The sequence below is a fragment of the Zalophus californianus genome, chromosome 17, assembly GCF_009762305.2.
Source record: "Zalophus californianus isolate mZalCal1 chromosome 17, mZalCal1.pri.v2, whole genome shotgun sequence".
Lineage (NCBI taxonomy): Eukaryota > Metazoa > Chordata > Mammalia > Carnivora > Otariidae > Zalophus > Zalophus californianus.
The window spans coordinates 18,108,898-18,120,579 of NC_045611.1; the positions used below are offsets into that span (position 1 = coordinate 18,108,898).

The 11,682-nt window shown below is 58.3% G+C and overlaps 3 protein-coding genes across 6 annotated transcripts; all 3 read left to right on the forward strand.

The window, feature by feature from the left end:
* Positions 1 to 33: 33 nt before the first annotated feature.
* Positions 34 to 3,405, forward strand: LCAT (lecithin-cholesterol acyltransferase). Its single transcript, XM_027619221.1, has 6 exons — positions 34 to 276; positions 974 to 1,130; positions 1,210 to 1,325; positions 1,416 to 1,511; positions 1,594 to 1,818; positions 2,812 to 3,405. Exons 1-6 carry the CDS (start codon positions 123 to 125, stop codon positions 3,384 to 3,386), a joined length of 1,323 nt encoding a protein of 440 aa, XP_027475022.1. The 5' UTR covers positions 34 to 122; the 3' UTR covers positions 3,387 to 3,405.
* Positions 3,406 to 4,934: 1,529 nt separating this feature from the next.
* PSMB10 (proteasome 20S subunit beta 10) lies at positions 4,935 to 7,563 on the forward strand. Of its 2 annotated transcripts, XM_027619229.1 has the most exons (8): positions 4,937 to 5,132; positions 5,359 to 5,446; positions 5,535 to 5,632; positions 5,743 to 5,883; positions 6,169 to 6,284; positions 6,395 to 6,453; positions 7,123 to 7,274; positions 7,401 to 7,563. In XM_027619229.1, the coding sequence occupies exons 1-8, from the start codon at positions 5,077 to 5,079 to the stop codon at positions 7,510 to 7,512; spliced, it is 822 nt and encodes a 273-aa protein (XP_027475030.1). In that variant the 5' UTR covers positions 4,937 to 5,076; the 3' UTR covers positions 7,513 to 7,563. The 2 variants fall into 2 exon arrangements, with proteins under 2 accessions (XP_027475031.1, XP_027475030.1); XM_027619230.2 differs by lacking the exon at positions 7,123 to 7,274 and having other exon boundaries at positions 4,935 to 5,132.
* A 1,857-nt stretch (positions 7,564 to 9,420) lies between these two features.
* On the forward strand, positions 9,421 to 11,680 carry CTRL (chymotrypsin like). Of its 3 annotated transcripts, XM_027619226.2 has the most exons (7): positions 9,421 to 9,661; positions 10,244 to 10,347; positions 10,440 to 10,519; positions 10,637 to 10,718; positions 10,890 to 11,070; positions 11,157 to 11,290; positions 11,379 to 11,680. In XM_027619226.2, exons 1-7 carry the CDS (start codon positions 9,598 to 9,600, stop codon positions 11,538 to 11,540), a joined length of 807 nt encoding a protein of 268 aa, XP_027475027.1. In that variant the 5' UTR covers positions 9,421 to 9,597; the 3' UTR covers positions 11,541 to 11,680. The 3 variants fall into 3 exon arrangements, with proteins under 3 accessions (XP_027475027.1, XP_027475026.1, XP_027475028.1); XM_027619225.2 differs by having other exon boundaries at positions 11,157 to 11,680; XM_027619227.1 differs by having other exon boundaries at positions 9,656 to 9,780; positions 10,440 to 10,718; positions 11,157 to 11,680.
* The last annotated feature ends 2 nt before the right edge of the window (positions 11,681 to 11,682 follow it).

The window sequence follows — 11,682 nt, forward strand, 5'->3', positions numbered from 1 at the left end:
AACCTCTGGCCACCCCCATTGGCCAGGCTGTCCCTCCCACTGGCCTTAGGGCCCCTCCCACCACCACTCCAGATAAGGCCAGCCCAGGACTGCTTCAGGGGGCAATAGGCACTAGGGCTGGAATGGGGCTGCCGGGCTCCCCATGGCCTTGGGGGCTGCTGCTGCTCGGGCTGCTGCTCCCCCCTGCCTCCCCCTTCTGGCTTTTCAATGTGCTCTTCCCCCCGCACACCACGCCCAAGGCTGAGCTCAGTAACCACACACGGCCCGTCATCCTCGGTAAGCCCCCGTCAGGCCCCTGATGCACCAGGCCAAACCTCGGGGAGCCTGGGCCCCAGCCCCCTGGTAGCAGACCCTGCCAAGGCCCTTCTGCCCCTGCATTCGCCCTGATACCTGCCTCTCTGTTTGAGGGTCCAAAGGCTTCTCCTGCAGAGAAATGAACCCCTTCCCCCACCACACTGTTCCTGTGTCTCTGAGCTGTCTACCCTAGGCGGGTGGAGTTGGGGGCGGGTGTGCCTGAGGGCTTGGCCTGGGCATTACAAGCTGTGGTCAGCTGCAGCCACTCAGCCCCCATCCCAGCAAGGACAAGATGTCCAGCCCAGGAAAACAGAAGAGGCCCATCAAGGCCTGCCCTCCTCCTCCTAGGCCCAGCCCCCACTCCCCCATACCTGTTTGTTCTCACCTTGGACTTCGGCATGAATAGAGAGCCAGGCCAGGTGTTTGCCTTTTGTGGACAGGGGTCAGTGGCCTTGGCCCCTGCACCTTCCCTGCCTGAGGAGAACCTGGGCCCTGGGCTGCTGGGGGGATGGGGTGGGATCCTGTTTATAGAAAGGATCAAGTCCTTAGTTCCTGGATGTTGAGGGTGTGGGAGATGGAGGGGCGGAGCTGGTCACAAAGCGAGAGGTGGGGGAACAGGCATGGGGGGCAGGGCGAGGGAGGAATCCAAGGAATTCAGAATGAAGGCTAGCGCCCACAGTGCCTGGCTGCCTGGGGAATCAGCTGGAAGCCAAGCTGGATAAACCAGATGTGGTGAACTGGATGTGCTACCGCAAGACAGAGGACTTCTTCACCATCTGGCTGGATCTCAATATGTTCCTACCCCTTGGAGTGGACTGCTGGATTGATAACACCAGGTACAGGCCATCCCCTCTGCCCCGGCCCCCACGCTCGGCGCCTTGGCTGCTGGCCTGCTGAATGTCCCACTGCCCCCAGGGTTGTCTACAACCGCAGCTCTGGGCGTGTGTCCAATGCCCCTGGTGTACAGATCCGTGTCCCCGGCTTTGGGAAGACCTACTCTGTTGAGTACCTGGACAACAACAAGCTGGCAGGTGTGTTTATTGGGGAAAGGGTGGGCTGCAGCCGTGGCCGGCCCACAGGAGCTGTGACCAGAGCCTCCAGTGCTGCTGCCTTCCCCACAGGTTACATGCACACACTGGTGCAGAACCTGGTCAACAATGGGTATGTGCGGGACGAGACGGTGCGGGCCGCCCCCTACGACTGGCGGCTGGAGCCCAGTGAGTGTCTCTGCTGATAGTGGGCTTGGGGCAGGTGGGCCCTGACCCCCCCACTGCCCTGACCCCATCCACCCTGCTGCAGGCCAGCAGGAGGAATACTACCGGAAGCTCGCCGGGCTGGTGGAGGAGATGCATGCTGCCTACGGGAAGCCTGTCTTCCTCATTGGTCACAGCCTTGGTTCCCTACACTTGCTCTATTTCTTGCTGCGCCAGCCCCAGGCCTGGAAAGACCGCTTCGTCGATGGATTCATCTCTCTTGGGGCTCCCTGGGGGGGCTCCATCAAGCCCATGCTGGTCTTGGCCTCAGGTGAGAGGGCCTCAGACCACCCATGTCATTGAGGGGCCTGGGGTGGAGGGGGATGAAACTGACCGTGGGCCTGCCCTCACTCCTGCTTCTGCTCACAAGGCCAGGCTGACAGTGCTATTTACCACCCCTGAGGCATGGCCCCTGTCACTGGCCCCTTGAGAGCAGTGAGCCCGGCCTGGCCTGGTAGCTCCTGCCAGAAGTCTGTTTCAGTGATCTGGTGTTTCGGTGACAAAAGGAAAGTAAACAGAGAGGACGTGAACCCAGCAATCTGACGCATAGACCTAGGTCTGTTCCTTGTGATCTCAGGGCCTGCCCACTCAGCTTTCAGCGGCCTTCTGCTTCCAGGAGCCCGTTTTCCAGGGATCTGCCTACTGAGGACAGATCTGCCAAAGCCAGGGCCAGACCCTAGAAGCCCCTCTGCCCTTCCTGAGAAGTGGCACAGCTCCTAACTATATGAGTACTAACTGTATGCTGGGCACAGCCAGACTCGACCTTCCCCTAGTAGCTCACGATCTGCTGAGGGGAAGACTCATCAGACTCCCCCAGTAGCTCACGATCTGCTGAGGGAAAGACTCCATCAGACTCCATCAATAAAGGCCAAACACAGACAGTCTAATTTCATCCTTCCCAAGAACATAGCTCTGACCCCTGTGTAGCCCCAGGCCACAGGGGCCAACAGACACTTGGCTGAGGGAGAACAACCAGCACCCTCCTCCCATCTACACACATACACACCCATCTTCAGGAAACCAACTTCTCCCTCCTTTTGAGGCTCTACAGCTCTGCCCCGCAGACGTGCCACCAGGGCCTCTCATTTAGTAAGCACACATTGAACACCTATTGAATGCCAGGCCTGCTCCAAGTTTGTGGCTTGGAGTCAGCGTTGGAACTGGGCAGGGACAAGATTGAGCATCCAGCTGAGCTTGGGCTGGGAGGCAAGGTGTGGGCCAGAGGTGGCCAGGTTCCCTGACCTACCTGGCTTTGTGTTCACAGGTGACAACCAGGGTATCCCGATCATGTCCAGCATCAAGCTGAGAGAGGAACAGCGTATAACAACGACCTCCCCCTGGATGTTTCCCTCCAGCGAGGCATGGCCTGAAGACCATGTGTTCATTTCCACGCCCAGCATCAACTACACAGGTCGTGACTTCCAGCGCTTCTTTGCAGATGTGCACTTTGAGGAAGGCTGGTACATGTGGCTCCAGTCACGTGACCTACTGGCAGGACTCCCAGCACCCGGCGTGGAAGTATACTGTCTGTATGGCGTGGGCCTGCCCACACCCCGCACCTACATCTTTGACCACGACTTCCCCTACACAGACCCCGTGGGGGTGCTCTATGAGGACGGTGATGACACTGTGGCCACACGCAGCACTGAGCTCTGTGCCCACTGGCAGAGCCGCCAGCCACAGCCTGTGCACCTGCTGCCTCTGCACGGGACAGAGCACCTCAACATGGTCTTCAGCAACCAGACTCTGGAGCACATCAATGCCATCCTGCTGGGTACCTACCGACGTAGCACCCCTGAACCCCCAGCTGCCAGCCCAGGGCCTCTGTCCCCCGAATAAAGACCTTCTTTTGCTCTCTAAGCTTTGACATGTGTCCTGTGGGTTGAGGAGGAGGCACTAGTGTCCACACACCAGGCTTTGCTGAGTAGCAGCCACAGGCCTGGTACTTTGTGGAAGGTAAGGGCAGGATGGACTTTGTGAAGCCTGGGATTGAAGATGGAACCCTGAGAGCTTCCCACTCTCCTGGTTGACCTGTTTATGTAGGCTGCCTCTGCTCTGGGGATGGGGGACTGGAGGTAGCTGCACACACAGCTGTGGGATGGGGGCACTTGGAGCCAAGGGTGCAGGGCAGGGAAGAGGTGAGCTGTCCCCTGCCCACTCCCCAAAGGGCAGGTGGATCCCACCACTAGACAGGGCCTTTTTTTTTTTTTAAGGTTTGGGGGGGCGGGGCAAAGGAGAGGGAGAGGATCTCAAGCAGACTCCCCGCTGAGCACAGAGCCCACCACAGGGCTCAACCCCACAAACCATGAGATCATGACCTGAGCCAAAATCACGAGTCAGACGTTCAACCGACTGAGCCACCCAGGTGCCCCCCTAGACAGGGCCTTTTGAGTGCTAAGTGGGTGACAGAGCACAAGAGTTTAAAATCTGGGGGAGAAATAGCCACTAATCAGATCATTTCTCTAACGAAGATTTAATTAATGGAGCCAAGTGGTCTGAGAGAAAAGTTTAGGGAGCACCAAGGGGCTGAGTCTTGTGGGTCAGGGAAGGCTTCCCAGAGGAGGTGGTGCCTATTCTGAGATCAGATGGGATGGATAAGAAGGGTAATGTGGGCTGCTATAAAGACTTGGGTTTGAGCCTAGGAGCAATATGCAGTTGCTGAAGGGGTTAACCATGGAAAGAGTGTGACCAGATTTGCAATCTAGAAAGAGTCGCCTCTCTGCAAGGTAAAGGGTGGCCTGGGGTGGGGGCTGAGGGGCAGGAAGCTTGGGGGAAGCCAGGGAGGGCAGTGCAGTATCCAGGGGAGAGAGGATGCTAGCTGAGACTAAAGCGGTAGTTAGGAGAAAGATGTGGACAGATAAAGGGTCATTTGGGAGGAGAACTAAGGCTTGGCCATGGGCAGAGGCAAGCCTCCAGGCCACTAGATGGACAGCCCCACAGCATCCCTCTTGTGAGAGGGAAGACAGCACCTGAGACAGGGAAGCTGGAAGGAGCGGTCACCACGGTGGAGGACTGAGCTTTGGTGTTTCAGGTTTCAGGGAGGAGGCAAAGGCAACAAAAGAGCTGAAAGAAAGAGGGTGCAAAGGACAAAAGGCAGCCATGCTTGATGCTGTTGGGAGGCAAGTAACAGAAACCCGGCCAGTGTGGCAGCCTTAGGGCTGAGGGACTTGAGGTTAGAGTTGGGATACTGATAGGAAAAGCTAGGGGCTCAGGCTGGAAGGGGGAGGAGCTGCTAAACAATGGCCAGACGGAGGCATTTGTCCCTCTGTTCAGAGGACTAGGGAGCAGGATGGAAAGCCAGGCAAGAACATCTCCCCTTTGCCAAGCTGCCCAGGACTAGAGGTGAAGGTGAAAGTGAAAGAGAAGCTGCAGAAGGGGGCCAGCCACGCTCTGAGGAAAGGTGAAACCGAAAGCCAGACGCGTCAGAAGGGCTAGGGGGTGCCTGACTGAGCACCCAGCTTTGGCCCTTCTTGCTGCGCTCTGGTCGCACGAAGACCCCCAACTCCGGGACCACCCTGCCCACCTTGAGATGCTGAAGCCAACGTTAGAGCCCCGAAGAGGCTTCTCCTTCGAGAACTGCCAGAGGTGATGGGGGTGGTGGTTGTTTCGGAGCGGTGCTACTATGTTCTCCACGAGGGCTTCTGGGAGTGGAAGCCCCAGGGCCTTTATTCCAGGGGGGCCGGAGGGGCGGCAGCGTGTGCTGGGCGATTTGGGTTCCCAGGCTCCCACCCCTAAGAGGTGAGCTGGAGGATGTGACGGATGGGGTCCCAGAAGAGGAACCCCAACCTGGGCCACTCCACTCCGTTTCCAGAAATGCATCCTTAGAACGAGTCCTCCCAGGGCTCCGGATCCCTCAGGCACACAGAACCGGCACTACCATCGCGGGCCTTGTGTTCCGAGTGAGCAGGGACTTGGGACTGGAGGGTTTAGAGGGGATTGCTGGGGGATCGGATAGGCATTGAGCCAGCGGCCACTCTCCCTCCCCAGGATGGGGTCATCCTGGGCGCGGATACGCGGGCCACTAGCGATTCGGTTGTGATGGACAAGAACTGCGAGAAGATCCACTTCATCGCCCCCAAAATCTAGTGAGAAATCCCCAACCTGTTTTCCTCACTCAAGAACTGCCCCTCGTTCCCATCCCCGGTCCCCGCAGGTCTTAGCCCCGCCCACACCGGCCCCCCCTCTTCGTTCTCAGCTGCTGTGGGGCTGGAGTAGCCGCGGACGCCGAAATGACCACGCGGCTGGCGGCGTCCAACATGGAGCTACACGCCTTGTCCACGGGCCGGGAGCCTCGCGTGGCTACCGTCACGCGCGTTCTGCGCCAGACGCTCTTCCGGTGCTGGGGCGGGGCTGAGATGACCCTGAGGAGGGGCCGCTGTAGGGAGGGCGGGACTGAGAGGAGGTGGGACTGGAGGAAGGACAGGAGGAAGGGCGGGGCTGCGAGAGCCCCGGAGACCGGAAAAGGCCGACCTAAGAGGAACTGGGCAACAGGAAGGAGCAATGTTAGTACCGGGGCGCCAGACCACAGGAACGGGCGGGGCTCGGGTCCGAGGGCGGTGTCACGCAGGGGCGGGACCTGAAGCCCAGGGCTTGGGGCTGACCACGCCCATTCCATGAAAAGGTACCGGGGCCACGTGGGCGCGTCGCTGATAGTGGGCGGAGTAGACTTGACGGGACCGCAGCTCTACAGCGTGCACCCTCACGGCTCCTACAGCCGTCTGCCCTTCACAGCCCTGGGTGAGCGCTTCCGCCCCTTCCCCACGAATCCCGGGCCTGCGACCCGGGCCTCACGTTCGTCCCGCGGCCGGGTGGCCACGACTGACCTCAGATGCCCCTCCTACTTGCAGGTTCCGGCCAGGACGCCGCCCTGGCGGTACTGGAGGATCGGTTCCAGCCAAACATGAGGGTGAGCAACACCTGTCCCCCACTACGCGTTCATTGATGGGTAGGGCACGCGGGAGCTCTGGTAACACAAAGGTGAGGTATCCTGGCCTAGTCTAGAGGTCAGGGAAGGCTTCTTGGAGGTGACGACTGAGTGGAGACTGAGGGGCCAGTGGAGTCAGAGTGAAGAAGCGCTATTCCAGCAGACGACAGTCAGTGCCAAAGTTTGGACGGCCTGGAGAAGTCAAAGCTCAGGACCCTTTGAAGTTGAGGGAGGAGGGAACGGGCAAGTGGGGTCTGGAGTCTGGATTTTGTTTGGGGTGGGATGAAAGTGGATGACATGTGTTGCTTCAGAGGTACCTAAGGCCCAAAAGGGAAAAAGCAGTGAGCCAGTAGATTGGGGACCAAGACCACATTGGTTGGGTGGACAGCACTGGAAGCAGAACCACAAGTTTAAGTGACTCAAGAGAAGTTTGTGAAGATGGGGCACTGGGAACACAGCGTCTGTGAAGACAGGGAGGCAGAGACCAGGGCAAGGGAGCTTGGGGTTGATGGGGGTATAGGGAAACAGAAGAGTCTGGGTATGAGCAAATGGTAAATAATGTGGGCTTTGAGATGAACAAAACCTCTAGGCTGTAGCCTGAAGATGATACCGGAAGGGTCCATCAGGCCTCACGCACACATATCATCACAGCTGGAGGCCGCGCAGGAGCTGCTAGTGGAAGCTATCACTGCAGGGATCCTGGGTGACCTGGGCTCTGGGGGCAGTGTGGATGCATGTGTGATAATGCGGACCGGCGCCAAGCTTCTGAGAACATTAAGCTCACCCACAAAGCCCATAGAGAGGTGGGAGCATGGGAGATGGGGGACTGCTGGGGAGGATGGGGCAGTAGCAGGGGAGATGGGGGCTGCAAGAAGAGGATGGGCCACATGATGGGCCCAAGTTGAGAGGCCGTCCCTCCCCTCTCCCAGGCCCAGCCACTACCGCTTTGCCCCTGGGACCACAGCTGTCCTGTCCCAGACAGTGAAGCCTCTGACCCTGGAGCTGCTGGAGGAAACCGTGCAGGCCATGGAGGTGGAGTGAAGTAGGATGATGCTTAGGGCTTGGAACAAGGGGGAATAAACCCAGGAAATACAAAACACCTAAACAGGGAGCCTGGGTGGCCCAGTCGGTTAAGCATCGGCCTTCAGCTCAGGTCATGATCCCAGGATCCTGGGATCGAGCCCCGCATCGGGCTCCCTTCTCTGCGGGAAGCCTGCTTCTCCCTCTCCCAATCCCCCTGCTTGTGTTCCCCTCTCTCGCTGTGCCTCTCTCTGTCAAATAAATAAAATCTTTAAAAAACCAAAACACCTAAACAGATGGCTGTGTTGTTCCTGGGTGGAGGGGGGACAAGCAGCCATCAGGACTCTGTAGCTAATGTACACCTGCAGGGGCCACTCCCTGCATGGCTCCAGGGCCTGGCCTAAGAGGTGCCCTTTACCCATCGCCTTAGGCATCTACTCCTCCAGAACCCCAGTCCTGGCAAGCATTGCGGCTCAAGGTGGAAAGCCCCCTCCTGACTCTCTACACCAGAGGTCCCCCTACCACTCCAGTACCTTGCTCTTGCCCTCTAGTCCACTGGGGACTGTTGTAAAACCCACAAGGCCCCACGCACTGCCCCCACCTAGAGCCTTTACCTGGCTCATCAGTGTCCCATGGCAAAGCCCACACCTCTGTCAAGGAGGCCCCCATGGACCCCACAGAGTTAGCCCTCAATGCTGACAGAGGAGCTGCTCCCTGACTCCAAGGGCAAGTTCTCAGAGAACACTCCTCACCCCTGCAACACCTTTATCTGTGCAACCGCTCCCATGACCAGGCACACCCTGAGGTGCTAACACCAAACAGGGCTTCTACTTGCATGTGCTGAGCCGTGAAGGGAGGCGGGGGAACGACCTCCCAAGTTTGCTGGGCTGACAGGCATCACAGGGCTAATGCAGAGAGAGATGACATGACACATTTATCCAGCAAACCATTGCTGAGCACCCACTGAGGCCAGCCTAGGTGCCACGTGCTGGCAGGAGCATTCTGCCCTCAGAACGGCTGACTCCACTGGAGCCTCAGAACTGTTAGTCTGCCCAACCCCTGGGGAGGGTCTACTCTGAGCTGGACTTCCCTGCGCCCCTGGTTGTGCTTTTCCCCCCAGTATTTTATTATGAAGATTTTTAAACATAGAAGTTGAAAGAATTGCATTGAACACCTATATACCCACAATCTACTTTAGTTACTATTGTTTGCTTGATCACATTTCTACCCTTCTGTTCAACCATTAGCGCATCTTATTTTTTTTGACTGAAGTTTGGAGTCAGTTGGCACCCCCCACACTTCTAGGAACCCAGCCAACTTACCCATTGCAGGTTTGCACACAGGGCTGTCTTCTCTTCCTCAGATGGGCTGTGGACACCGAGAGCTTGCCCACGGGAGCCCCAAGACCTGGAGGCTGTCAGAGATTTGATGGCTGTCACCGTTGCACCCATAACTTACATACAGGGTCAGCCAGTCACCAAGGGCTCACACCTTACCCTCTTGTGTGCCAGGCCCCTCCCAGGTGTCATCTCATCAATAAGAATGTGGGCTTCGGAACCAGATGAAGGTCTGGGTCCAAACGCACTATGTGCTGGTGGGAGAGTCACCATCCCTTTGGGCAAACTGACTCCTGTTCCAAGTTGGTGAGAAATCACTGAGATGCTGTTAGATCTGTGACCTGCCAGAACCCCTGTCCTGACCACATGGCCCTGGCCCTCCACCCATCAGGAACACCCCTGGGTGCTGAGCAGGCCTCTTGTCTGGTGCCCCTGACAGCCCTGAGAAACTTCCCTGATCCCAGCCACCAGGTAGTCCACACAGACCTAACTTAACCGTAAGCCCTAGCTACTCAGCACTCAACACCTGGGATGTGAAGTGGTTCAGGGAGCCAATCAGAGACCAGGCTTTGGGGGGTGGAGGTGAGAGCCCCACACCTGGGCTCTATCTGATGAAGTCCAGGCCTGGGTCCAGGACCTTGGCCTAGAGACCCTCCTCCTGACCAGAGCATGGGAGGGGGCTGAGCCCACACAGCTGGTTTGGCCTCAGGCCTGGGACTTTTGCCCAAGGACAAGGAGAACCATAAAAGCAGGTCCAGCTCTCAACCTCATGCCTGCCACAATGCTGCTGCTCAGTCTGACCCTTAGCTTGGTCCTCCTCGGCTCCTCCTGGGGTGAGTGGGCCTGGACTAGCCCTGATGACCAGCCCTAAAACAACCTGGCTCCTAATACGAGCCCAGGCTTCCTGCCCAGGGGCTCGGGGAAGGAGCTGGACTGGCTGGAAGGGAACCAGGTGAACAGAGTGGGTAAAGGAAAAAGGATGTGCCAGGGTTGGGGGGGTGGGGGTAAGAGGTGGGCAGGGACGGGTCTCACAAATGGGACAGATCAGGCCAGAGCTAGGAGCCAAAGCTGAGAAGTGAAGGTTGGACGTGTAGTTTAGGGAGAAGCCTCTGGCTGTTGAGGCTGGAGCAGGTGGCGAAGCCAGGGAAGAGATTATCCCAGGGGTCAGGGAGAAAAATGGCCTGAGTTGGAGGGTGGGGGTGAAGTTGGGGAACAATGGGAAGTAAGGATGGAGAGAGATGTTAGAGAAACAGACAGAATTTGGGGACATAGGTAACCAAGATACCTAGAGATGCTCAGGGTGAGAAGGGGTAGTGATGAGCCCTCTCAATTTGGACCCAGGAGGAGGTGGGGAGAGATGGGGGGGGTTGTGGGGGTGTAGGAGGCAGGTCCTCACCAGCCCGCCCATTGCCTAGGCTGTGGCATTCCTGCCATCAAGCCGGTACTGAGCTTCAGCCAGAGGATTGTCAACGGAGAGAATGCAGTGCCGGGCTCCTGGCCCTGGCAGGTGTCCCTGCAGGTACATGCACCCCAGGGGTGGGGACAGGGTACCAGGTGCTTCATGCCTAGGTGCAGCCTGAACCCACCCCTACTTCTGACCCGTGACTCCAGGACAGAAGTGGCTTCCACTTCTGTGGGGGTTCCCTCATCAGCCAGTCCTGGGTGGTCACTGCTGCCCACTGCAATGTCAGGTGAGTACTCCCACTCTACCTGCCCCTGAGCCCACCTCTCCCCACCTCCTTCCCCCGGATGCCCCTCTCTTGTCACTCTGCTCTCCGTGCGGCTGCCCAACCCCACTCTCACTGCAGCCCTGGCCGCCACGTTGTTGTCCTGGGCGAGTACGACCGATCATCCAAAGCTGAGCCTTTGCAGGTCCTGTCCATCTCAAAGGTGAGTATCTAGGCTACAGACATGGAAAGGAAGAGTGGACGGGGCGGGGGGGCGGGGAGCTCTGGGGATGAGGAATTCAGGGCATGCCCTAGGCTAGCCCCCTAAGCAACCATCAACCCTGGGGGGCCTATGCCCACCACCATCCTACCTGACCCCTTCCTGGTTCCACAGGCCATCACGCACCCTTCCTGGAACCCCACCACCCTAAACAATGACCTGACACTACTGAAGCTTGCCTCCCCTGCCCAGTACACAAAACGCATCTCACCAGTCTGCCTGGCTTCCCCAGATGAGGCGCTGCCTGCGGGCCTCAAGTGCGCCACCACTGGCTGGGGACGCCTCAGAGGCGGGGGTAGGAACTTGGGCCAAAGATCTGGGTGAGAGGGCCAGGGTGGGAAGCAGTCATGCAGGGCCTAACCATCTCCTTCTGGCCCCCAGGCAGTACGACCCCAGCACGCTTACAGCAGGTGGCTCTGCCTCTGGTCACCGTGAATCAGTGCAGGAAGTACTGGGGCTCACGCATCACTGACTCCATGATCTGTGCGGGCGGCGCAGGGGCCTCCTCATGCCAGGTGAGCATCAGCCCCCTGTTCTGTCCTCTGCACCGCCCTGTGGCACCCCCTCATCCCCACGCTGACTACTCTCCTCTCCCTCCCTCAGGGAGACTCCGGAGGCCCTCTCGTCTGCCAGAAAGGGAACACATGGGTGCTTATTGGCATCGTCTCATGGGGTACCAGCAACTGCAACGTGCGCCAGCCTGCCATATACACTCGGGTTAGTAAGTTCAGCACCTGGATCAACCGGGTCACAGCCTACAACTAAGCCTACCACAGGCCCTCTCCCCATCTCAATCCAATAAAGACCCCATGCTCTGTCCTCTTGTGTATTCTTGTCTGTCCTTTCAAAGCAAAGGAGAGGCTCTCGGGAGTCTCCCTCCCCACTTGGGACTCTGACTTCTGGCATG